Genomic DNA, 27,534 nt, shown 5'->3' on the forward strand with positions numbered 1-27,534 from the left:
TGGAAAGAAGCGTTACAAACGATGGTAGTATGTGTTAGGATCCGTTTCGTATGAAACGGGAAAATAAATACTTTAGAATAGAGCAGCTTCTGTATTAACTATCAACGAATATAGCATAAGTAACGGGGAGTCAAATATTTCAGGAAATTTAAGAATGACTCCATAAATCAACAAAGTAGATAATAACAGGTGTTTTGGAGTTAAACACACACACAGACACACAGACACACACAAATGCTTGATTTGTGCGAAGCTAAAATTATAGTTAGGATACGTAAACGGTTGGCAGTTTGAATACCTGTTCAAAAGTAAACAGAAGAAAGGACTCTAGATTACTAGTTTGTAAGGACAAAACAACTGTTTGCCTACCAAGTCCTTGGGTGTTGATAAAATAGTAAGTTCTTTCCCTCTATAAATAATGTGAACAGATGGAAAAATTATTTTTTAAAGAATCTAATGTTTGCCAGTAAGGGCTGGAGCTGATGATGCTGGGTGGAAGGCAAAGTCTAGTCTCACTGAGTTTAGTTTAACAGCACATGCAGATCATTCACTACACACGAAAGAAAAGACAGCAGTAGAAAATAAATGCGGAAGAAATGTAAGAACAGTCTCTTCCACAAGCGTTCCAGGGTTCTTTTCCAGGAGTCACACAATGGGAGTCAGGATGTGCTGCAGTGGTTGGGACAGAACACCCAATGGGCCATAGTACAGGATAAAGTGTCATAAGACTCTATGTGACATGCATCTTAAACCAGCGTCACGGGTGCTGGTAAAGCAATCTTAGAGAGTGGGCTGTCTTAGAAGGTTGAAGCAGTATTAGGGATGCTTTGAAGCTGGAAAAATAAGGCAGAATAACTGAAGCCGGTACGTGGTCAGCCATTGCTCACTGAGAAGACAGGACAGAGGCAGTGAGATTCACGTCTAATCCCTCACTCTGAGTTGGTACCATCTACTCCTGTCTGGATAAAAAGTTAGGCAGGAGGAAGTCAAACCTACTTATAGCAATGCAGCAGCTTGCTGGCCAGTCTTTGATGACCTAGTCATGGGGGAAGCGAGGAAAGATAGGAACTCGAGGTCAAAATGCTGTGCTAGGGTAACTAGACAGGTTCACAGGTAAGCCCTCTTCTTTGTAAATGACAATATACTTCATTCAGGGAAGCACTGTCTCATTGAGAAATGAGTTGGAAATGTTATTTAAAAAGAGGATTAATTAGAATACAATCAATAAACATATCAACACATATTTCTGATTAAATTGATTCTAGTGGGAAGATAGGGTCAGAGAAGAGCAATAGACTAATAATGCCAAGGAAGATGGAATCATGGTCTAAGCCAAGGGGTTACATGACCCTGCACCCAAAGTAGCCAAAGAAACTATTTTCATTGTTACCCAGTTGAGCTATCTAAAAATGCTTCTTTTCGATCTTATAATTTGCAGTTTTAAATAATAAAAAAACTGTATCTTTCATGGTGTTTCTTAGCCTGGGGTGTCAAAAACTTTGTTTAAAGCATGTTCTATCTTCACAGAAGGTAAAACTTCTCTTTTTAACGAGAACACCCCAAAGCAGTGAACATAATTAATCAAGGGCAAGATGAATGTGTCTGACCTCCATCCATTTGCATTCTGTGTTGTCTGTGGATGGGGCCCTTATTTAGTGGGCAGTGCCCCTGAGAAAGATGCTGCCTGCAATATTGAGTTCATTTGAAGTTTTTAACAGAAAGAAAGACCACGAGGAAGGACTTAGGCGATTCCAGGTTCAGAGGCATCCAGAGGATTAAAAAAAGGCTGACACTTGTCTGTTCTGGTTATCTACACTGCATCAATAACCCAATGACCACAAAGCCAGCAGAGGGATCCGCAATTGGGTGCTACCAATTAATTAATTCACTTGAAACGAGGTCAAGCTTTAATTAACATTTTTCCATACTTAGAATCTCTCTTCTCTGAGGGAGAGCTTCATTATAAATACATTTTCTGTTGTGCATATTTTGCTTCAGTAAGGACAGATTTATGATTTTCTATGGTGGTGATGCTGTCATTGCCATTACAGTAGTCTCTCTGCATTCATTATTGCAGTGTTGTAAGTCTTGCTGTCGATGGAGTACATGGGAAAAGCTAAGGCAATAATGCAATATGAGTTTCAATACACATATTTTTTTTAATAGTATGTGTCAATTAAATGAAAACAAAGATGATATCAGCTTATTTCCTTCAGGTTCTTGCAGTGTCTTGTTTTCTGCTGTGTATATGTGTGCCTATGTGTGGACATGTGAACTTTAAGAGCAGTGAGTGCAGGGGCCAGAAGAGAGTGTAGAGGATTCCAAGGAGCTGCAGTTACAGGTGTGAGCTCCCTGTCAAGGATGCTGGAAGCTGAATGTGGGTCCTCCAACACTAGGATGTGCCTGTAACTGCTGAACCATCTCTCTAGATCCATTGCAATGTTTCTAATTGCTAATATTATCTATTTATTTCTCTCTGTCTTTTTTTTTCTTTTTTGGCTGTGTTTTTCAAAAAGTACTTGGAGTCAGGGAAATTTTATTCTTCCAACTAAGAATAATTCATTAAGCCCATTCTCTGTTTTCACCTTACACGGGAGATGCAATAAATAATTGGGGAGCAGGAGACTGAAAGGTAGGAAGCTTGAAAAATTAAGTGGTGGTATGGTGGTACAGGTCTGGTTTCAAGGTTGTTTCTGTCAGATGTTCAATGCCTGCGGAGAAGCGAAGACTGTCATGCTGTCATTCTCTAAGTCATGAACCTAGTCGAGTGGTTTCGAACACATTCAAATCTACAAGTGAATGATCTTTAATGGCCTTAGTCATTAGTCTGTTGAATAGATTTTAACATTTTAGGTACACATGATATCATGACATTCTGGAAATTTGATTGCTAAGTCTTGAAGTGTGACAACTGACTAAAAGGCCCTCTCTCTCTCTCTCTCTCTCTCTCTCTCTTTCTGTTTAGTGAGAAAAAGCTCAACTTTAGAGTTGTCTTTGTTTTCTGATATACTAACATTGGGAAAACGTTTTTTGTTGTTGTTGTGATTGGCCGAAGGTTTCCCCTGTCTTGGATTGCAAAAGAGGTCATGTTTATTCAAGCATCTATACATGATTTATAATTTCCCCCTTTGGTTGTCAAAGTTCCATTTTGAAGGATGAAGCCAAGAAAGGTGACCCTCTTCACAAGTTGTTCTATTACCCACGCCAAAGAGAGTGTCTGCTCTTAGATTTTGGAAACAAATCACCCTTTTGATAAACTGTAGATAGAAAGGTCTCAGACAAAGCCTTTTCTACATCACAAACAAGAGTACACTTGACTCTTGGATGTCTATGAAAAGATGGTGCTTGGTCTAAAGACTAAACTTCTCTTTGATTAGTAATGTCTCTTGAAAAGAACAACTCTTTGGGTAGCTAAAACCTTCTGAAATCATGGCTCACAAATATACAGCATTCTTTGTTCCAACTCTTACCATTCTGAAGATGTAGAGAGTCCTGGGTGCATTGGCTCACTTGCCTAGAGGGAGAACCTAAGGCAGGGTCTCATACCATATCCGGCACATGTCAGCATGCATGATTTAGTCTGAGAAGTTTTTTTTAAAGGCTTACTGCGAAAATGGCTAACAAAGTCTTATGGCTCCAAATGAAGCTCCATAACTAAGTCAGCACTGAATAAATAAATATTTTATAGTTGATGTCATCATAGGCCCTCACTAGAAGATATCTCAGGTCAGGAGAATGCCTTTGCTCTTTATTGAAGCAAATGGTAATGATAGGAAAACATATATTAAAAATGCCTTATGTCCCTTCTTTTCCAGGCATCTCCTATTGACTGTTACTTCTGTCTCTTGCTACTTATACTTCAGTGTGGGGATCTACCTGGCCTTGCCTTTTAGGCTTTGTTCCCAAGTCCAGACCTTTCCTGGTACTTATTACTTGTTATTCTTGGCTTCTGTTCCCTCTGGATATTTCTAGAAGGAACAGCCATGAGTCACCTGGGAAAGTTGTTGGCATGTCTTCTTCCTGAAGATGAGATCTTTTCTGTGAAACTGATAACCCAAGTAAACTTCTTATTCCCTGGGCTGGAGATAACCCATACACGTGGTTTTTGCCTCTTGTCTCTAGTGTACCTCTTGCCAAAAAATAAAAGAAAAATTTCTTATCTCAAAGCAAGCACCCTAATATAGGAAAGTCTATCCTAGACTATTGCTCATTCAGAAACAATTTTCCTTTCTCCCACTAGGTCTTTAGGTAACTGTATTTGAATACTTTGGAAGGACTTCTGTTTGGGGGACAGGAATAACCAAAGGCTGTGATTATTTTGCTCCTTGCCCATTCCAGGCCTTACAGATTATTAAAAAGCACTGAGCAGGTTATGAAAAAGAATGCTTCTATTCCCGAGGAGGGAAAAAAAATCAATAAAACCCAGTTAACTTTGCAGGCAATCTTGTGAAAGGTCACTTTTAATCATCATGTATTTGTTGATCGATTTTACTCAAGAGGCACATTTAAAACATCTGTTAGGCATCTGATTTATAAACAAACATGTAGCAAAAGAGAAGTCACAAACCTGCTTGATGCCTCCCCTTGTTCTTTCCTTCAGGTGCGTGCGGACAGAAGAGAAATGATGATAAACCAGTGAATACATTTACAGCATTTGATAATGGCCCCAATGGGAGACGGGGGAATCAGGTGCCCTTAAGTAACCCCTATAAAAGTACAGTCCATAGAAGCAGTGCTATTTATAAGAGCTGCACACAGCTTTCAAACATATGTTCTTTGTGGCAGATCTGAGACAGCACAACATTACTTGGCAAGTCCGGTACTGCCCACACATAGCAGAATACCACACACTGTTTGGTTAAGAAACCAAGGTTCTGGCAGAGGAAGCTTTGACAAAGGCTATCAGAGTGTTGCTGATGCCAGTGTGGCTGCAGTACTTGTGTCTTGGGCAGTTTTTTGGGAACAAGCCCTGGAAGTATTAATCTATGGTTGTGGTCTTGTTCTTCAGTCACTTACTGAGGTAGATTTTTCCCCCTCTTATATGAAGAATGATTTTTCTTGGAGTAAATGAGGTGCCTAGAAAATCTTTCTGAGCTCTGACAGCCAACTGTTGGGTGGTATTTGCAATCACTCATTTAGGTAGGTTTGGGCATTGGTAGCATGGTATAGAGTGGCTCTCCTGCAAATGAATTATGGGCTTTTGATGAGGTGTCTTTCTTTTTGTGTGTGTCTCAGTGTTACATCTAAATGGGAAGGCATTATATCAGATAGCATCTAAATTGTGACTTCTCAAAGCACCCCATGGCATCTGAAGCTTGATAATTTCCCACAGCTTCTTAAAAAATCCGACTCACTCTTTGAAATCCCACATTTCCCTGGGCTTCACCCTTTATATATTCTTCACTCAAGAAAAATCAGGAAAATGCTTTCCTCTGTAGATCTCCCTCTCACTAAAATAAAGCTTTGAAATAGAGGAGGCTCAGATCTCACGTTCATTGGACATAAGAGGAAAACCAGGGCCTGAAAAGAGAAAGAATCTTCTCCTTTAGAACCATGGGAGGTATTAAGAGGGTTCAGGGTGACAAGTCCCTGCATCTCCCAGACTCCAAGAATTGTTTCTTAGACTTGTCTTTCATCCTACTCCTTGAGATGAGCTTGGGGAATGAAAGCAAATAAGCACATCCCCAGAGCTGTGGGGGATCCAGAGCACAAGTCTATATTGAATGACAACAATGTCATTGTTAGGGGTGAAGATGACTTGACAATGATTTAACACTGGAGCTCCCCATGAGCCGTAACTTGCTTTCCTATTTACATTTCTGCTTAAAACTTACTCGTGTGTCAGAATATTTGCTTTCACCGTCTAGCCTCAGCATTTTTGAGTGTCTGGTTCCTGTGCCATGAGATTTTAACTTATTTTGCTTTTTCTCTGCCTGCTCCATGCTTAGTCTCGGAAATACAACCTCACGAGTAGCAAGTATTGGGCTAGCACGTGCAGAATGGATGCATAGATGAATGAGTGCTCTCTCAGGATCACCGCAATCTGAATTCACTACATAAATTTAAGGAAGTTTTAGTCTGTTTCATTCCATTTCCTTGCATTCATTAAGCTAGTTAATTTTAAGTAAAACTATGGCTTATTGTAAATTGTTCTTCTCATAAACAAATTTGACTGAAGTAGGCTTTATAAAGTAAAGGTTCTGAAGTTGGCTTCAGGGAGTCTGATATATATTAAAATTGTAGGCAGAGTGCTGATTTTTTTGTTGGGAATTGGATATTATTCTTGGGAAGAGGCCATTTTCTGTCACATTACACTGATTTAACAAAGAACAACAATAATGACAGCAATGATTATGAACCACAAAAACAATGAAGTATCTCTGGGGTGATTTGTGTTAGGACACCCAGTTTCCATGCATGGCACCGGTGACTGCTGTGTCCTTTGGGACAAGTCGAGTCACTGTTTTACAGTAAGTAAGGCTGAAACATGAGGTTGCAGGGAAAAGTGAGTAAAGGCATGATTGATGGTTCAAAGGAATAGGATAAAGACAGGTGTTTGAACCAATCCTGCTCCACTTCTGCCCCCACTTAAAACAGGAAAACTATGAGAGGAAAGTAGTATATGAGCAACATACTAGGTGATGCACTTAGAAACTTTGACTCATTATTAAGTTTTTACAAATGTTGGAATGACTTTTAGTTCAAATAAGTGGGAAGCCAGATAATCGTATATGATAGACCACTGCTTTCTGTCACTTGTCTCCCTCAGCTTTCCAACTTGTCTTCCTCTTTTACATTTATCCAGAAATTTTTCCAAAGATGAGAAATATATATATATCCTTGTAATATAGCAATATCCTTGTAAAATTAGGTGATGGGTCAGGTGATTCTTATTTTTTAAGAAATACTGTTTCATAAAAGAAGATATTAGAAAAGATATTATCAGTATATAATTCATATTCTTTAAGACTTTGGTCACAGCCTATGGTTGGTATGGAACGATGTCACTCCCACATAGTCTTACAGTTGAGTTGCTGTTAAATAGTTTAAACATCTTTAAGAGCAACAGAGAGAGTAAAACAAGTCCCAGATTGGGACTTTCCTGCATACATATTGTTTGTTTAACAAACTAGAAATGACTCAACTCCAGCACCAGCTGTCGCACTGATACCTACTTGGTAGGGCTGCAGGTGTGCAAGGCCTTCAGGTGTGGCTTCCAGGTGGCAATGGAAACAGATTTCTCATCAGCTGCATAACTACGCCAAACGCACTGCATACAGCACACAGGAGCACAAGAAAGATCAGGGAATAGAAGGAAAAGAAAAGGGGAATTATTTAGTTACTACACGTTAAGAATCTTTTCCTCCTTATGTTTAGCCCTGACACAAGTCCAAAGGAAGAAACAGATCCAGAGGCTACTTTGGCATTTTCAGTTGGTTGTCACACATATTATTTTATATCAGAATGACTTTTCTTTTTCTTTCTTTCTTTCTTTCTTTCTTTCTTTCTTTCTTTCTTTCTTTCTTTCTTTCTTTCTTTCTTTCTTTCTTTCTTTCTTTCCAAGACAAGGTTTCTCTGTGTGGCCTTAGTTATACTAGAATCGTTTTGTGGGCCAGGCTGGCCTTGAATTCCCAGAGATACACCTGCCTCTATCTCTCTCAGTGCTGGGATTACAGGTGTGCACCATCATGCCTGGCTCAGAATGACTTTTCAAAACAACTTATATCAAGAAGAAAAAAAAAGTGTTAAACGATAAGACAAGACAAATTTAGAAATGGTGAGAAAAAACGATGAATTTTCTGAAACAAAATCAGAGATGATTAACTGGCAAAATGAATACTAATGTCTCAGATACTGGTTCAACAGTCTGATCATGAAGGTGCACTTCAGAGACTGGTGTTTAGTTGATATGTGACAGGACAGAGGCAAGGAAATCATGAAACTAATGAACTCTAACAACCCCTAGAATGTGGTGACGACTTAATTAATGAAATCTGTGAGTTGAGTTATGCAACACATTTAAGGTTAAACATGATAGTGGTAATAAAAATTGACTAACACAAGATTCAGGGGAAATATTCTCTCAGATTATAATTGAAAAGTACCCAAGGAGTTAATATTTCCCATCTAAGAAACTGTATGCCTTTGACATAAAATGTAGGCTTGCCTACATTGTAGATTCATTCCTAGCATATAAAATGTAAAGCATTGTGATGTGGTCCTTGCAACCAAAGTGAGTTAAGACCCTTATCTTTGTAGATGACACAAGGAATGTCAGGTAAAGAGGTTCCACCAAGGTTGGGAAGGCTGAGATGGTGTCTTCAGTTGATCAACTGTTGGTCACAGTCTCCACTGGGGAGCTTTCTGACTAATTGCAGTGGTTGGAAGAACTTCTGAACTCCCCATCTGAGAAATCACCTGCATGTACTTTTCCATGTCGAGTTTGGTAAATTTACTTATTTTGCAATAAGCCTGAAAATAGCTCTAAATACATGGTCAAGTATTTGCTCCAATTTCTTTAGAGAAACTTTGCATTATGATTCATTACTTAGAGCATTCCGTTTTATGTGGCAAACTCACCTAAATGGGTCACATCCCTACTGTATAACCATCAGTCATTATTTTGAAACACAGTGAAGAAAAAAGCGAGCTAATTATATCCTATTTTCTAAGAATATCATTGGGTTGAACAAAAAAAAATGCTGCAACTACTTTGTAAAGCTGTCTAGCAATGTTATTGAAAGTTGAATGTATGAATACATTATGATATGAACATTCATCCTCATGTAAATAAAATAGGTATTGCTTAAATATGTTCATTAAAAGGCATGCACTAATTTTTGGCTTTTAAATTAAAGCTGGAAATGCCCATACATCTATAAATAGTAGTGTAAATAGAAGCCTTGTAATATGATCACATATTGCAATGTGTCTACATAGCAAAAGTTCACTGTTAATATGCTTGATCATTTGAATGGTTTCCTGTGAGTGATGTTGTGTGTTATAAACAGGACACAACAAAGCATCTTCCATAAAGGTGGAAAAACAGGCAATAATACTCTCTTCTGTCAGAAGGTAGCATAGCAGTTCCCCTTGTGGGAGAGTGCTGGAGAGACGGTATCTGAGAAGTCATATTTTGTTTTTCTGAGTGCTGTTTATTTAGGACTGCTTAATTCTAGGAAATGTATTCATTTCGGCCTGCACAATATTCTTCAGTGAAATATTCAGGAAGTGACATGAAAAATTAGAAAGATATACAGTAGAACCTGAGGGATTTTATATTTCCAGTTTTTTTTTCCTTATATTTTTCAAGCAGGATTACTTACCAGAGTGCCTACCCCAATGGCTTGTGTTGAAATTCATAAATTTGTGGAAATTTGTGTTAAGCATCTTGTTACCTTATAAATAATAAGGCAATTGCCATCTTAAGTTGTAAAATTTTAGTGTTTGGGGTTGTTTACATAAAATTTTTAGAATCATCTAGAATAACCAACAATACACAGAGATATTATTATTATTATTATTATTATTATTATTATTATTATTGATTTTGGTTATTGGCGACAAAGTCTTACTATTGTAGCACAAGCTGGCCTTGAGTGTGTGATGATTGCCAGCCTCAGCCTCCTAAGCCCTGAGGTTACATGCTATATTTACTGAATTTGTAGTGAGGCCCAAAGATCCTCCACCGTGGGAAAGTGTAGATGCTATTTTAATGAAACAGTTTTCAGGTCTCTTGAAGTAATACTTTTGTACAACTAGATACAATTGTCAGGCTGTGTCATTCAACATTAGTGGGTAAAAGGCACAACAACAATACGTCAAAAAAAGTGTCAGGGGTAGATATTACCTGTTAAATGTCACAAACCATTGCAAGGAAAGAGAGAGACAGAAAAATTGAAGGCTTGCCTTACCATGTGATTTAGTTTCTTAACCTTTTGCTATCAAAATGAGCTCTTATTCTCATCTTTTCTTTTAAAAAAATGCCTTGTAAGTGAGACATACAGAAGGGTCAAACAACATTCTAGAGCTGAGATTAGTTAATGGTCAACATGGAAGTAGGGAGTGCCAATTGTACTATTCTTGTGTGTTGCAGGATCTTTGGTCACACTGTGAACCCTGAGATTATGTTGTTTACTGGGAAAACCTGTGTCTGGTTGTGCTGTGGCTCAGCACTAGTGTACACATTTAATCAAAAGCTTTCCACTTGAAATTTGTAAACAGGATTAAATAAAGTCAACCCTAGGTCAAGAAGCGGAGAAAGCAACCAGCTGCCAGGGCATGAACTTAGGAAAGAAAAGAGAGAGTAAGAGGAAGTCAGAAGGACAGATAGGGAGAAGCACAGGGAGTAGAAGGAAGGGACATTCAGTTGGAGGGTTTTTTGAGATGGTGAGGGGAAGGAGCTGTTGGCTGATGAGGAAGGTCATCTGGGTGATTTCTCTGCCTCTATGAGCTAACATGCTTTTACCCCAGTATCTGGCTCCGAAGTTTTTATTGATAAAATTGAATGTTTGAGATTTTGTTTGAAAAAATTGGCATCCAATGTGGGGTGCCAGATGTAAAAGTAATGTTTATTTGCCTAATTTAAATGTCATCTTGGATGCTTGCTGCCTCTGTCTGCTAACCTATGCATAGTCCTGTACAATCTAATATAGGTCTCAAATGTTTTTAGCCTTCGAGACTTACTGCTGAATATGCTCACACTTTCTAGCTCTTTCTGAATTCTGGTTGGCTGGTTCAACTCAGCAGCTGTTCTGGCTCAAACTCTCTCAAGCTGACTGATTCAAACTGGCTTTTCTTAGCTTCTGACTGAATTGCTCTGGTTGGCCCCATATTAACATTGGCAATATGTTCTGATCTTCTGGCTCATATGCCTCTCCAAACTGACTGATTCAAACTGGCTTTTCTCAGCTTCTGACTGGATTACTCTGCTTGGCCTCATAGTAACTTTGGCAGTATATTCTGATCTTCTGACTCCTACTCATTCTTTGGCTCATTTTGTCTTCACTTGTGTCTAGCTTGTTCTCTCTTCGAGCTCTCTCTGTAAAACTTTCCTGGTAAAAATTGCCTCTGAACTCCAGAAACTGAATTACCACCAACTCAAGTCTTAGAGGCTGAAAACATTCTACGCCTAGATTAGATTATATAGAGGCTAGAAGCTTCCAGGACTAGGCCTAGGCCTAGGGTAGCATAAAAGAAGCAGTAAGCATCTGAGACAACATTTAAACTAGGCAAATAAAAATCACTTTTACACTTGTCTTTGTTTTATTATGTCTTTATTTTTTGGGACTATGATATAATTATAGCATTTTTCCCCTTTCCTTTCCCCCTTCCATATCCTTTCACATACCCATCTTTGCTCTCTTTCAAATCCAAGGCCTCCTTTTTTAATTTTTTTTATTTCCTAAATGCAGCCTGCTCAGTCTTTATGTTATTTGCATGTGTGTTTTTTCACATACTCTTGTATTCTTAGTAACTTCTTCCTGCCCTTCAGTTCCACTGCTTCTAGCAATTGAAATTCAAGTCCCTATTCATATGCTTCAGTATCTGATGTTCCTGTATTTAAAGCCCAAATCACATAGTATAAAATAAAATAGTTCCCCCTAGGGAGATCCCTGTGGATCCGAATTAACTAATTTACATGGCATGTGTAACTACATAGGACAAGTTAACAGAAAGCAAATGAGAGCCAAACTTGCTATTTATTGGGCGATTCTAGCAGCATGCGTAGGCGTGCAAACAAATTTGAACTTTAGTCTAGAGTTGAAAGTACAAAGCCCACTCTGTTTGGGGAGTGTTCAGCTTGTATTGTTTAGACCAGTACAAGTGCAACTAGTTTCCTCTTTCTAAAAACAGACCAGAAAATTTCAGCTAACCATCCAAAGGTAGACTAACACCGAACTTCCATTTTCAAAGTATGTTTTAAAGTATCAGCCCTGAAAGACTGAGCGTGTCAACCAGCAATCACTTCTCCTTTCACACTCTTCAATTCTTGTATAATTTTTATTTTAGTAATGAATATACTAAATAACAGCAACTTGCCTTATGACATTTTCACGCATGTATAACAAATTCTTAGCTTTAGGGCATTTGTTGTTTAGTGATAAGCTATGGAAGGGCCCAGCCCACTGTGGATGGTGACATCCCTGGGCAGGTAGGTGGTCCTGGGAGGCATAAGAAAGCAGGCTGAGCAAGCTACGGGAAGCAATCCAGGAGCTGGCATTCCTTCATCGCCTGTGTTTCAGTTCCTGACCCCAGGTTCCTGCCCTGACTTCCCTAGATGGTAGACTGATAGGGACAACATGTGTGAGTCAAATAAAGCCTTTCCTCCCCAAGTTGGTCATGGTGTTCTCTCATAGCAAAAGGAAACTAACTAGAACAGTAGGTAAATTTTGGGGCTCTTGAATGTTTCTAAACACCTTTTTGTTTTCATATTCCCTGAATGGTTTGGCTTGGTGTAGAGTTCTAGGTTGCACGTGGTTTTTCTTCCTAATGAACTTGTTCCTGTGAGTTCTAAGTGTTGAGTTCCGAAAGAGATGCCCAGTACCTGTTGATTCTTTACCTTTTGGAGATATACGCTCGCTCAGAAAGCATTTGAGCTGCCTGGTTTTTACAAGTGTTCTGAGGTCTCTGTGATAATCTGGGTATGAAGGCTTTGATTCATAGCATAGGCATTTTGTGAAGTGTTTTACTGTGGCTACTCCTGCCCTCCAGGTCTAGAGGATCATAGTGTACTTTTTCCCTAGTAAAAACCCTCTCTTAAGTTTCCCTACACTCTGCTTGAGGTTGGGTGTTTGTTGTTCCTCTTTTGACTTGCTCCCTCTCTTGTCTTTTTTCTGAGCTACCTTTACAACTCCATGTTTCCTTCTAATTTCTTTTCTTCCCTTATATTTTTATATCTATGATCTGGTTTGCAGGATCTGTTCTCTGTGACTGAAGCATGAGAAAGCATCAACTTGTATGACTGGGCTTTAATAGTGACTTGTGTTTTCCTTTAGGGTGGCTGAGTATAGACATTGTTTCTCCATACAAAGGTAAACCTTCAACAGGCTGCTTGTCTTCTTTGGAGTTAGATAGCTTATTAATGGCAACAGGATAATCTTCCATCTCCTCCCCCCCCACTGGTCTGTATGGGCTGATTTTACAAAAGTTCACTGAATTGCTTTGTTGTTGTTTGTTTGTTTGTTTTTTTAATTACTCCACACTAAACTGGTTCAATCTCTCCAGAATAAGACTTTTGTGGACCACTGATGAATTTGTTGGTGTCTACCCCAAAAGCTCAGTAATACCCATGGAGGGCACAATGTTGATTTTTGAACCGTGTTTCTGATCTGTCCCAGGGCTCAGGGAACACTGAAGTGGCGGGGGCAGAAAGAATGGAAGAGCCAGAAGATGGGGAGGAGTGCTGTGAAATGCTGTCCTTTGGACATGACATGGTTATAGCATTTATGAACTCACAGCAGCTGTGGTTTCATGCAGAAGATCAAACCGCTTAAAAAGTTCAGCATGGATTGGGTAGGAGATCCTCTTTCTTTTCCTCGGGTGGATGGTGCCAGGACCCCAGTAGATGACCCAATACTAAGGCGCATATGGACATCACTAATTGGATTCAGTGGATTGTGAAAAAAAAAAAAAAAAAAAGTCGGGAGGGAGATGTGTTGGTGGGGAACAGAATTAGTAGGAAGAAGGAAGTGAAGTGGGGGTAGATTTGATCAAGATATATTCTATACATGTATGAAACTTTAAAAAAAATAAAATTAAGGAGTATTGGATTTGGACTGGGACAGCAAGGATTTGAACTTAGCTCAGACCAGGCTGTTTTGGTGATCAAGAGTGTGGGAAGCACTCTGCAAACTAAAAGCCATTCTATGAGTCTTAGGCATTATTAATTAAAGTTGTGACATTTGAGCAGGTATTCAGAATGTCACCGAGAGCTGATTTTGTTTCCCAGAATGCTCCGCATGAAAAGTTAATTTAAATGAATCACACCAAGATGTTGACACAGCTAAGTTTTCTTCAAGTTTCTAGGCTTTTAAACTTTTTTCCTGAATCCTTGAGATGTTACCTAATTCAGTTCTTTCTCAACCAAATGACAAAGCAATTTGAGCGTCTCACCTGCCATAGTGCAAGAGCGGCTCAGCCTTAACACAAATGAAATTTCTGTTGGTCTTTATGCTTTGTATATTCAGCCAGGTTTGTGGGGTAAGAAATGAAAGGATCAGCAAACAAAGCTTGCTTTTCATCCTACTCTATCCTTAAAAAATTCATCCCTAAGGAGGACCTCCCCCGTATCAGTGGACTGGGGGAGGGGCATGGGAAAAGAAGAGGGAAGGAGGGCAGGATTGGGAGGGGACAACAGAGGGGGGTATAGTTGGGATACAAAGTGAATAAACTGTAATAAATAAATAAAAATAAATAAATAAATAAATAAATAAATTCATCCCTAAATTAAAAAATAGATTTCTACAATGTCTAACTAAAGACTAAATCCCTGGATTCTCTTCAAAGACTATGTAAAGGAGATGCAATGAACAAGTGAATATTGTGCTATACCTATGCAGCGTAAATAAATAAATTTTATTGGCGTGAGCTGGCAGCCACTTCTTAAATTAGCAAATTCAATTTTTGATTCCTGAAACTAAAGCATAGATTTTAAGTCTTATAGTTTGTGCTCTATTTTGTCACAAACAATTTGGAATTTTAAGCAAAAATTGATGATTTCACTCTATTATTATTTTCACTTTTACAAGTTCTCTTGCTCATCGCAATATACATTACATAATCAGTTGTGTGAAATGGAGCTCAACTATTTGGTTGACATGCACACCTATTATGGGTCATCATATTTGGTGATAGATGTATAAATTCCAGTTCTCTAATGATTTGCTTCAGGGAAAAACAATTTGTTTTGAAGTACAGCTGGAAACTGTTCCTCATGATTCAGTACTTGGTAAGGACACAGCAGATGAGAAAAGTCCCTGGTATAATTATTAGAGGTAAGCCCTATGCACCACGGCAGCTAACAGCCAAGTAAATGTTCTGAACACTGAGACGTGTCTCGTCCCACCACAGAGCTCAGTTTTAAATCTCTAATTTAGTTTTTTGAATGGTGAGCTAGAGCTAGTGGTTACTGTGGTGGCGGCATAGCTCTGGATTGTCACAGATGATGTACACAAGAGATTTTGCAAGGATTCGGTTTCCAACAGAACATGTTCTAGGAGGTTTAATATCTGGGAGATGTTTATTGGTTCTATACATAAATAGAGCTTGTTGTTCAGTGGGATTCAGGGAGCCCCTTGCTCACTCACAGGTTGGAGAACTGTTCTAGCATGAAGGAAAATTAAAAATAAAGATAAAAAAAACCTGTAGAAATCTGAAAGCAGATACTTCAGTGAAGAGATGAGAGGTGGCGAGTATCTGTGTGCCTATCCTGTGTACTTCTATCATTAAGCTGATTGTGGTTTGGTCTCAGGCTTTTAATTACTGGAGATTGAACCCAGGGGCCTCATACAGGCTAGAGAAGGACCTCTGATTAAACTTCATTCCCAGCTCCTGGGCGAAAAGCTTAAGTTTCCGTTAACTTAGGGACCCTTTCTGCAAGGAAGCAATTTTACTTTTTCATTCGTGATCTTTTAAAAAGTTTTATTTATTTATACTTATGTGTATGGGTGGTTTTGCTTGCATGTAAGTCTGCGTACCTTGTCTGTTCCTGATGCCTGCAGAGGCCAGAGGAAGCTAAAATTATTGATACAAATGAACCATCATGGAGGGGCTGGGAATTGAACCAGGGTCAGCCCTCATTTATTTATCTTTTGTTTTGCTTTGTCATTGTAGTAGCCTAGCTGTCCAGGAACTCACTATGGGATGGTTTACAGTAGCTACAACTACTCAGGTTTTAGCCACTGAAACCTGAGGTCTAAATTAGCTCTAAACCGGAGGTCAATGTATTTGCTAGATCCACATGTAAACAGTTGTCTCAGTGCCTCATATACACAAACCAGCATCCCCACGTTCAAACCCTGGAGCTTCAGCTATTTCCTAGGAAGAGAGATAAACTTTAGAGTGTAGGGTTGTTGTGTTCATTTTACAATGCTAACCTCATATCATCGATCTAGAAAATTTCTAGAATGTTAATATTCTAGGAAAATAATATCTTGTTATTCTTAACCTAGTTCTAGTCACAAATCCATGGAAGATAGATATACTCTGTACTATATTACTAATGTAGATCCAAAAAAGAGAAAGAAATGTTTTAGAATAATGTTAACACAAATCCTAAGTTGTTGAATTGAAAATAAAATGCTAACACGCACCCCATGTACTATGAACTAGTTTCAAACAATATCCTTATCATCTAATATTCTCAAACATTAATGCACTTCAGGCTACCTTCCTACATATTTTAAAAGCAATTCTGATGTCTATCACGTTTGCTCTTCTGAATGAGGATCGAGCATCTTCCCTAAGTCATCCTTGTTGTTTAGCTTTTAAGGAGTATGGATTGTAGTATGTTTATCCTATATGATATGTCTAATAACCATTTATGAGTGAGTATATACTATGTGTGTCTTTCTGTTTTTGGGTTACCTCACTCAAGATGATCTTTTCTAGTGTCATCCATTTGCCTGCAAATTTCATGATTTTCTTGTTTTTAATTGTATTCCATTGTGTAAATGTACCACAATTTCTGTATCTATTCCTTTGCTGAGGGACATCTAGGTTGTTTCTAGTTTCTGGCTATTATTAATAGAACTGCTACGAACATGGTTGAGCAAATGTCCCTGTTGTATAGTTTAGCATATTTCAGGGCCTCTGAAAGACTCTACTGGCTGAGGTATTGAAGCAGAGGCTGAGAGTTATAGCTAAACTTTGGGCAGAATGCATGGAATTTTATGAAAGAAGGGGGAGATAGAAAGACCTGGAGGGGACAGGAGCCCTAAAAGGAAACCAACAGAGCCAAAACAAAAAACAAAAAACAACCAACCAACCAACCAACCAACCAACCAACAAACAAACAAACAAAAAACTGAACCCTGGGGCCCCTGAAGAGAATGATACCCTAACGAAGGACCACAAGAAGAGGACCTAAAACCCTGGCTCAGATGTAGCCCATAAACTCATTCTCCAATTGGGTCCCTAATAAGGGGTGCAGGGGCTGTCTCTGGCATAAACTCAGTGGCAGGCTCTCTGATCACCTCTCCACCGGGGCGGGGCATGCAGCCTTGCCAGGGCACAGAGAAAGACAATGCAAACAGTCCTGATGAGACCTGATAGGCTAGGGTCAGATAGAAGGGGAGGAGGACCTCCCCTATCAGTGGACTAGGGGAGGGGCATAGAGGGATAAGAGGGAGGGAGGGTGGGATTGGGAAGAGAGGAGGGAGGGGTCCACAGCCTGGATACAAACTGAATAAATTGTAATAAATGATAATAATAATAATAAAAGAAAAAGGAAAAAAGAAGTAAAAAAAGAGAAGGAAATGGAATAAAATTCCAGCAAAATATAAGGAATAAATGTTGAAATGGAAGATAGCGTTAAAAATAAAACCAGAAAATAAAAAAATAAAACTCAACAGACACCAAACCTCAACATTCTAAACATATATGTTCTTTACAAAAGTAGCATATAACAGGCTAGAGAAAGTCACGAGAATGCCAGGAATGATGCGGCATTCTGCTTCATCACTTAATGACCAATTATGTTTCACACAGTGATTCATAAATATATTAGGTCCTTCCAGGAGTGGCATGACCTCTGCACAGTGTTGGTGGTACTGGTTAATTAAACTGAACGACACATAGACCATTTTCTGAAAAACACACTTTGTTGTTGTTGTTTGGGGATGAGACAACACCTGCTCAAATTTGAGACAGTTCATTAAAGTTTGACATCATTTTTTTTTTTTTTTTTTAAGAAAAAAGTGCAAGCAGTTCCAGGAAGCAGTGAAGTGCAGCAAGTGGAAAATGACCCAACAAGCTCTCCTGGAGACAGATGTTGCCATCTACCTACCACACTGACATTTACCTGAATGAGGTTGGCAGCTGGGTTCCTTCTCTTCTCAAAATGTTTCTGGCGGTGCTGTTCCTGCACTTTCAACGCAAAACCAGAGCCAAGAATGCCCTGGAAGGAAAAAAAAAACAAACACCAAAATAATAGCATTTTAAAGAACAAATTTCTTAAACATCTCTAAAATGAATCTACAAAATAGACAAACAGGGTGTAATCTGTTGATAATAAGCATATTACTTATTAAAAATAAACCTACTATTTATCTTTGTTACAACACTGCCAGGTAGTGGCAAGTTGTTGGTTATACTGTCCAAAGATAGTGACTCTTGTTTTGTGGTAAATCAACTGGGCATTATCTTTAATTGATGGGGTATTACAAGAGGTATCATATTCAGAAATAGAAATGATCATTAAATTCAAGTGAGTGGTCTCAAGTGAAAGAATTTGGGGGCATGAGCTCTGCTTTGGACTGGGCTGGGTTTTGATTCTGGGAGCTTTAATGTCTTGCTCTTGTAGCTATGGGGCTACTTTTAACACGGACGAGACTCTGGGATTGTACATTCATCATATGCAAAATATGAAAAAATGGGGGTTGGGGTGGGTGAAGATCTGTTCCAGCTGTCGCCTTTGAAGACAGGCTCTCAGGTTTGAAGCTGGAGTTTTTTTTCCTGCCTATATGACAAAAACAAGGGATGGCTCACTGACAGACCCACCCAATCCCCAGTTTTCTTCAGTTTTAATCTTTCGGATGTCTCTTTTTTTTTTTTTTTTTTTTGTTTTTTTTTTTGGTTTGAGTCACCAATTTGGAATTTGGGGTTAGTAAGATTAATATAACCTCCTTTGTTTATGTCAGTTTTCGGTTTGTTTTGTTCTTTTGAAGGTTTGTTTTAGTTTAAATTATGGGTATATGAATGTGTGTGTGTGTGTGTGTGTGTATGCACAGATAAGAGAATTCCAGAAGAAAGAGTCAGATATGCTGGAACCTGAGATAAGGGGGTGTGTGTGGGGGAGTTTCAAGCTGCTCAGATTGGTGCTGGTAGCTGAACCCAGATCTTCTACAAGAGTAGAATGTACTCAGCTGTAAGCTAGCTCTAGTCCTGGGTGTTCTGTTCTTGTTGCTAGTTTTTGTTTCCTTTTGCTTATTATCTTGAACTGTGAAAATTCTGGTTCTTTGATGTTTACCTCTCTTTTTAGTTTGTTTGCATCTGATGTTTGTGAAACCAAGATGCCTTTTGTCTCAACCTTGGGTTCACATTCAGAGCTTGCTAAATTCAGTCTTTGGGCTTGTTCTGTGTTCTTGACTTCTTTATTTGATGCTGGGAGGGCCAATGCTTTCAAGTCTGTGAATTTTATTTGCTAGCTATAAATTATTAGCCTTTTATTAAACTTCAAGGAGTCTAACCCACAGGTAAGATATGGGCATCTTCTTAGCACTACGTCAGTATCATTTGCAGGTAAGAAATGCCCACTTCTCATTTGCTCAAAGGTGATACTTGGAGAAGTGGTGGTCGTTTAAAAATTTATTTTATCTTATTTTATTTTTATCTCTAGAAGGCATTAAGACTTGGCTGTGAGACAACTTGGATGAGATATTTTTGAGCTCTAGATAACCTTTGACCTTCCATCTTTTCTTGAGATTTCACAATTCTGAGCACATTGGTGACAATAGCTAATAAGTAATACAATCATGTATATAATACAGAATTGTAAAACAATACTATTGCTACTAGTACCAATGCCCTCCTCTGTTATTAATTAGCATAAATGAATGCGCCCTCCTGAATTAAATCATGGGTTCTGCTTTCTCTCTCTTCCAGTGCTTGTACTGTCCTGTACCTCCATATCATAAGGTTGTGGTTATTTAAGCTAAGTGTTATAAAACCTGCTTTGTATGATCTTGTTTATAGATTTAGATAATAGTCCCCTCAGTATCACAATTACTTTACACTTTCAAATCCAGATCAACCCTAGTCATTTGAACCTTTTTGTTGTTGTTGTTAAATGAGACTATTTGGAAAAGAGCAACTGACTTTTCTTCTAAGTTAATTTCCCATGAAGTGTAAACATGTAGGAGAGAACAAAAAACATCTTTATAATATGTGTAATATATATATATTTATAATATATATTATGTGCATTACTTACTCTGAAAATAATTCAGAATTTTTACAGACATTGGGTTAGGAGCAACAGCTATCATTTTTGAGCATTAAATATATGAAGAAAAGGTTCAGAGCTAACTCTCCTTTTGAAAATGAACACAGGTCCTACATAGCACAATTTAATGTCTACAAAGTAATTGAAAATAACACATAGCTGAAACTCACACAATAGCTTAGAAACATATTTTAGTAGCTGGCAACTGTTTACTGCATGTCCCTCATGCCAGACTGCATATTACTGTCCTCTCCCTGTTTCATTATGGCTCTATTCCAACCTTCCCCCTCCTCTGTTTACATGCAGGCCAGGGTATCCACACAGAAGTTTGTTATGCAATTCACATAGAGGCATGGCTTCATCTTTTACGATGCGTACCATCTCTTCATGTAACTGACAATGAATGCAAGTTCCTTCAAATCAACTTTTCCTAATTTTCTACACTAACAGCCATTACAATTCTAGGTTTCAAGATTTGATTCTAGGCCAGTAAGTGTCACAGAAATACCAAGCAGGAAAAATACTTTGACAAAAATTCAAAATATTTATTGCCTCCTCGTCATTCAACTTCAAGGAGCCCAGTTTGTACCCTCAACACGGAAATCACACTAGGCTGTCTTTTAACACTTGTTTACATTTTGCTATCTCTTATAATTATAATCGTTAGTATTTTTAATGACTATAGATAGTAGCGAACATGTGCTTGTGGAATAATTAATATTTCAAATTCAAACAGAACCATTTCTTTCACTGAACTTAAACCAGCAGGATACCTGAAGGAATTCAATCTCTATGAAGCCCAATGTCTTCCTAATAAAAGCCACTTACAGCTAGGGTGTCCAGTAGGAGGAGAGAGCAAGACCTGTGTGTGGGGGTGCTACATGGAAGTCAGGTAGGCCTGCAGCAGCTCAGTAGTCTAGGACTGGAGGAGGCAACATACAGGGGCTCTTGGGATAAAGTGGCCTCTGGGCCTTGTGATGTGCAACAGAGTTCTTCTGCTGTCAAGGTAAGATGGAAAATCATGGCCACTGAGTTTCCTGGGTTGTGGGAACCCTAAGGATGAAAGGCTCACAGCTGTCTTCTACCTTTCTGTGGTCCTTTGACTAAGACTGGCCTCCAGAGGCTGTTATGTTTTAATGTGTAGTTGGTTGGGAGTGGCACTATTTGAGAAGGATTAGGATGCTTGGCCTTGTTGGAGGAAGTGGGCTTTGAGCTTTAAAATGCTCAATGCAAGGCCTAGACTCTCTCTCTGCTTGTGGACCAGGATATAGCTCTCAGGTACTGTTCCAGTGACACATTGCCACTATGCTCCCTGTCATGACTGACCCTCTGAAACTGTAAGCCAGGGCTCAATTAAATGTTTCATTTTATAGGGGTTGCCTTGGTCACGGTGTCTCTTCATGGCATCAGAACAGTGATGAAGACAGAAGTTGGTACCAGGATAGTGAGGTATAGCTCTGACAGGCCAGACCATGTTGTGCTGGGGGGCACTGTGCAAGAATTTTGGAACTCTGAGCTAGAAAAGCCATTGAGTGTTCATTGAGAGCTCAGTGAAATGTTTTGTAGGGTCATGGAAGGTAAGAATATCGAGAGCAATGCAAAAGACAATGAAGACTTAGCTTGTTAGGTTTCACTGGAAAGCAAAGACTACTAGTCTTTTTTTTTTTTTTTTTTTTTTCTTGTGAAGATTCTATGGTACAGGTTAGCTGGGGCTGAAGAATCAGCTGTGATTCAGAAGAAACCGGGATTATGGAGGTGAAGTCTTGTGGAAGCGTTCCTTCAGAGTCAGCACACAGAAGTTGTATTCCGGAGGCGTCCAAGGTTGTACCTCATTCTGGTAGCTGAGCTTGGTAATGTCAAAGTCACCCAGGTGGTTTGAGTTTTGGAGGCATGAAGGGATCATGGAAAGCAGTGAGCCTTGCCACTGTGTGGCATGGATGGAGAACCTCATGAGAGTCCAGGAGAGGCTATTCACTGGTGAAAGTGCAGTCCAGTTGTAGCAGGGAAGCCCTGAGTTCTGGAGATGCCAGTGCTGTGGGATGAGCATCAGGAACAGCAGCAGCCATGAAATGGAGCCCCTCAGATCCTAGAAGACAAGCTGTCTGTGCTGCTGAGGGCAGAGCTGCAGAAGTAGCCCAAGTCCTTTGGAGCACCCCAGAAGATCCTGAATGAATCCCAGACATTGGCTATTGAGTTAGTTACATAGTTGGAGTTTGCTTTTTCTTTGTTCAGATTGTGACCATGCCCTGGTTCTTCTTTCTTGAAATAAGAAAGTATTCATTTTTTTATTTTATAGGAGCCTACAGTTGAGACACTTTTTATTTTAAGAAAAGGCTTTGGACTTTTTTGTTTGTTTGTTTGTTTTAGTAAGGAGACTGAAATTTTAGTGTTTGAATTTACAAGACTGTGGGACTTTTAAGTCTGAACATATTTTATATTGTGATATTACTACTAGTATATAACCTTGAAGATGGAAAGGGAAGGTTGTGGCTTAACAGCGATTTGTCTGTGTGTCAAGGTGAAAAGGGGTCAATTGTGCTGAATAATTTTATGTCAGCTTGACACAAGCTGAAGTCATCTGAGAGGAGGCAACCTCAGGTAATTATGCTTTCATAACGTGGGGCTACAGAGAGACCTGTAGGTCATTTTCTTAATTAGTTATTGATGGGGAAGGTCCCAGCCCATCATGGATGGTTCCATCCCTGGGCTAGTAGTCCTGAGCTCTCTGAGAAAGCAGAATGAGCAAGCCAGTAAGCAGTAACCCTCCACAGCCTCTACGTAAGCTCCTGCCTCCAGCTTCCTGCCCTGCTTGAATCACTGTCCTCACTGCTTTGTTTTACTTTTGTTGTTTGTTTTGTTTCTTTTTTTTTTTTTTTTTTTTTTTTTTTTTGAGACAGTTTCTCTTTGTAGACCTGGCTGTCCTGGAACTCTCTCTGTAGATCAGGATGGCTTCACACTCAGAGATTCTCCTGCCTCTGCCTCCTGAATGCTGGGATTAAAAGTTATGTGTCACCCTCACTGCTTTTGACGATAAACTATTACCTAGAACTGTGAGTGAAATACACCCTTTCCTTCCCATTCACTTTTGGTCCTGGTGTTTCTTCACAGCAATAGTAACCCTAACTAAGATGCTTTCCCAGCACAATGCTGATGCATTCTCCAAAATTTCAATTAGGGACCACTGTTGGCTGGCAGCTGTAGAGGACAAAAATGACAACTCAGCACCTAGCGTGAGATCACAGTAAAAAAATTCACAGTAGAGGCTTCTTTTCTTGGCATTGTTAGGAAACGCTCTGCTCAGCACAAGTACATTTTACTGATTTCTAACATAGGTTAATTTAATTTGTATATAAAAATGGCAATTACTTTATTGGAAATGTGTCCATGAATGTCTATTTAGTCTCTCACCTGTGACCTAACACAACAGCACAGTTTAACCTCCCTGTAATGGCTCAGTTTCAATAGAAGAAGATCCTAACATATTACGGTGGGAGATCCTAACCATGACTCCACCTGACCCAGGCTTCACACACTTTGAACACCTATCCCTGCTTGCTTATTGCAGAATTTCACTTCCTGCCCTTGCTGTTAGGCTACCAATATCTCTTCCTGTGCAGTGTTTGTTCTGCTGGCCACTATTTTTAACAGTTCATTTATCTTCGTGACTTCTGGGCAAACATAAACATAAAACAGCAGGTATTTAGTGACATTCCTTTTGGGAGAGAACCCCAAGACTGCATCTTACTGCTTCCAGAGGTATTTTTCTGTGTGAAATTTCATGATTGATTCTTTCTCTGTTCTTTTTTGAATTGTTGGGACAACCATAAAAGCTGACTTTGAGCTGGGTGTGGTGGCTCTGTAGCCTGGTCTACAGCTCAAGACAGCCAGGGCTACGTAGAGAAACCCTGTCTGGACAAAACAAAACAAAACAAAATAAAACAAAACAAAACAACAAAAAAGGTTTACTTTGGATATGGGAGACTCTGACCCCATTTGTCTTATATTACCATTTTGCATCAAGAAACATCTATTTTTATAGCCTTAAAAATTAAGGAGAGTTTTAGTTTTCTTCATAGTCCTCACTTAATTTACATTATCACATTGTTCATTCCAATACATATCTGGACTCAATGATACTTCCTTCATTATTTCAGTTAAGAAACATACTTAAAAAGCAAAAATAAAAACAAAACAAAGCCCAAAACAAACCATCACCGAGCCGAATTATGTTTCTCCCAATTCCTCTTGCCTGTACTCCTGAATGTGAGTTATTTGGAGATAGAGAAGGCCTTCACCAGAGATCTTCTAGTTAGGATGAGGTCATTAGCATGGACCCTAGTCACATGAATGATGTCCTTATAAAATGAATGGACTTGGTTATAAATGTTGTAAAGGCACATAAAGATGATGGCCCTCTGTACCTCAAGGATGGAGGTTCAGACAGCACTCTCTCTCTTAGGGCCCTCGGAAGGGACTCACTCTGCCAATATGTGGATCCTCAATATCTAGTCTCCAAGAGCCATGAGTGTAATTTCTATTGTTGAGGCTCCCAGTCTCTCATAGCACTCCTAACACACTAACACAGTTACACAGATAGTGACAAATGGAACTCAAACTGAGGTATGATAGACAGATTTGTGTATGATTGGTGCAGTGTCTTTGCCATGGTTGTGGGTGGTCTGGGTCTGAACCCAGCTGGCCGGTGGAAAGTTGGGACCTGAGTGTAGGAAGGACAGGAGTGCCCACAGAGGTCATTTGCAGTCAATGAATAAGCACTCAAGCACCAAGCACTGTGAGCTAAAGTCTGTGGTATTGAGAATCCCCATCTGATCCCCGTGTGTGCTCAGCTCTCTCTGGCTTGTGCTCTCAGCTTTCAGTCTGACAGAGGTTTCATGTGGCATGGCCTGCTGCCTGGAGCAAAGATGAGACTATTTTTCTTAGGCACAGCTGCTGTGGATGGCCCTTCACTTCTTACAGTTGGTGCCCTGATGCCCCGCTCCACCTTAGATGGAGCAGCCAAAAATGGTGTCTGGAGGGTAGAGGCAAATTGTAATGTCGTGTTCAACTGCCTTTCAAGAGACAAGAGGCTGAAATTATCAGAAAGTGAAGTTTTGTCCATTGAAGGGAAGCTAATATGCTGCCCGGAGAAAGACAAATGTGTTCTTCATTCTGACAAAATGCAGAAACTGCTCATTAAGAAAAAAAAAAAAAAAAATCAATGGCTGTGACACAGGAATAAATCATCTGATACATTTACAACACTTAAGGTCAGGTGCTTTTTCATTCAAGTGTTTGGGAAGAGGAAAGAAGTCCTGTGCACATCCATCTTTTCATTTGTGTACATTATATACCAAATTGTACTAATCGGGTTAAATGAAGCTATCTTTAAATCTTTACAGACACTTAAAATGCGTTAGTGGCATGTTGGACTGAAATAGTCTGAATTATTTGTTTATACAGGTCTAGCTGGTATTGAAAACTCAGGATCATACTTTGTACATCATCATCCTGAATACATTAAAAAGTATCAACATTTATTAGAACGATAGTATCAGTCAATGAAACAGATGGTTCCTCAGAACACTGACGCGTGAGGGTTCACTCTGGTCGAAGCTGCTTTATTGTTGCAAAGATACTCACAGCAGGAAGTGCAAAGAAAGAAATGCCAAGGAGTGCGAAGCCTGCAGAGAGCAATCTTCCCAGCCAAGTTAGGGGCGTTTTATCTCCATAGCCAATGGTTGTCAGTGTAATCTAGAAACAAAGTCAATAGAACATCCAGCTTGAGTACTTAAGAAAGAAGTTAGTACCTAAGAACAGGAGGCAAAACAGTATTTCCACTAAGTTGTGACGCAAAAAGTCTTGGTGGCACATTCTAGTACTGTGCTTTCATTTTCCGTGACGCATAACAGAACTTCTCTTTGTTTAAGGGAAGGAATAAACCTGCATATTTGATCCTGCTTTGCAATACCGTCTCTAGCTTGTCTATGTGTATTCACAGGACATTATCCCTAACGTAAAAGAGATAGCTCTGTGGATTTATGAGCTAGAAGTTCAAACAATGATTTATTCTAATTAAGATTGTCACTGGCGTTTTCTTAAAGCTTCATGTGTTTGGGATACTTTTTGTGATTTGTAGTGGAACACAAATGAAAGGTATATAGTTCTTGTCCTGAGATAATTATGACATTGTAAGAAAGGCATGATCTATACAAATAATTGAAACAAGAAATAGACGTGTACAAGAATTCTAATGGGGTGTGTGTATGAAGGGAAAGCTTGATGGTTACCAGCATGGGAGATGAGGAGGCTTACCTGAAGATTGCCACCATATTGAAGGCTTGAAGGATGTGCCATCCTTCAGGTTAACAGGCAGAAATGGTAAAGGGGATCTCCAGGAAAGGGAATCATGCAGGGAAAAGAAAGAGGGAAGGCTTTGGACGGTGTAAGCTGCCCAGCGGGACTGAAGCAAAGTGGAGAAAGAACAATGGTATCTTACATTAATTTTATTAAGGTTTTACAGTTTTCAGTGTATAATTCCTTACACTTTTAGTTAAATTTATCTTTAACTTTTATTTTGTCTTCGGCAGCTATTGGAAATGACACTATCTTGGCTTTTTTTTTCTTTCTTTTCCTCCTCTCTCTCTTTACTTCTCTTTTCTTTCCATCTTTTTCTCTTTTTTTCTGTCTTTCTATTCTTATTTCCTTCTTTTTCTTACATCTTCTTTCTTTCTTTCTTTCTTTCTTTCTTTCTTTCTTTCTTTCTTTCTTTCTTTCTTTCTTTCTTTCTTTCTTTCTTTCTTTCTTTCTTTCTTTCTTTCGAGACAGGCCTCTCTATGTAGCCCTGAATGTCCTGGAACTCATGTATACCAGTATGGCTTTGAACTTATAGAGATCTGCCTGCCTCTGCCTCCTGAATGCTGTAACTGAAAGGGTAAACCACCAATTCCCATCCTGTGTGTAGGTGTGTATTTAGGTATGTGTATATGGGTGTGTGGGGTTGTGTATTATCTGTAGTTTTTCAGTCAAAAGATTCTGTTCTCAGCAAGTGCTTCAATTCTTCCTTCCTGGCCTGGATGCCTTTTATTATTCTCTCTCACCTATTTTTTTTTTCTGGAAAGGACTTCTCATCCTATATTTTTTTTTTAAAAAAATAACTTTTTAGCATATTTATTTTTAAAGGTGTGTGTGTGTACAGATGGGTAGGTGGGTGCCACCATATGAAGATAGAGGTCAGAGGGCAATTTGCTGAAGTTGGTTCTCTCTCTCCTTCTACCACGTGGGTCCCTTGAATCAAACCCACTTTGTCATCCTTGGCAGCAAGTGCTTTTACTGGCTAAACCACTTCATTGGCCTGCCTTGCACTCCTATTT

The 27,534-nt window shown here is 39.2% G+C and overlaps 1 protein-coding gene across 3 annotated transcripts in view; it reads right to left on the bottom strand.

The window, feature by feature from the left end:
• Positions 1-27,534, bottom strand: part of Kcnq5 (potassium voltage-gated channel subfamily Q member 5) — a 563,627-nt gene that overhangs the window by 65,302 nt on the left and 470,791 nt on the right. For 2 of the 3 annotated variants that reach the window (XM_060369736.1, XM_060369737.1), the window contains exons 6-9: positions 25,805-25,915; positions 18,023-18,118; positions 7,176-7,270; positions 4,568-4,594 (exon numbers count right to left, since the gene is read on the bottom strand). In XM_060369736.1, the coding sequence (XP_060225719.1) occupies positions 4,568-4,594; positions 7,176-7,270; positions 18,023-18,118; positions 25,805-25,915 (329 nt within the window). The remainder of the gene's footprint in view (positions 1-4,567; positions 4,595-7,175; positions 7,271-18,022; positions 18,119-25,804; positions 25,916-27,534) is intronic. The other variant, XM_060369738.1, reaches the window with a different exon arrangement.

Source organism: Meriones unguiculatus, chromosome 16 (assembly GCF_030254825.1).
Source record: "Meriones unguiculatus strain TT.TT164.6M chromosome 16, Bangor_MerUng_6.1, whole genome shotgun sequence".
In the NCBI taxonomy this organism is placed as follows: domain Eukaryota; kingdom Metazoa; phylum Chordata; class Mammalia; order Rodentia; family Muridae; genus Meriones; species Meriones unguiculatus.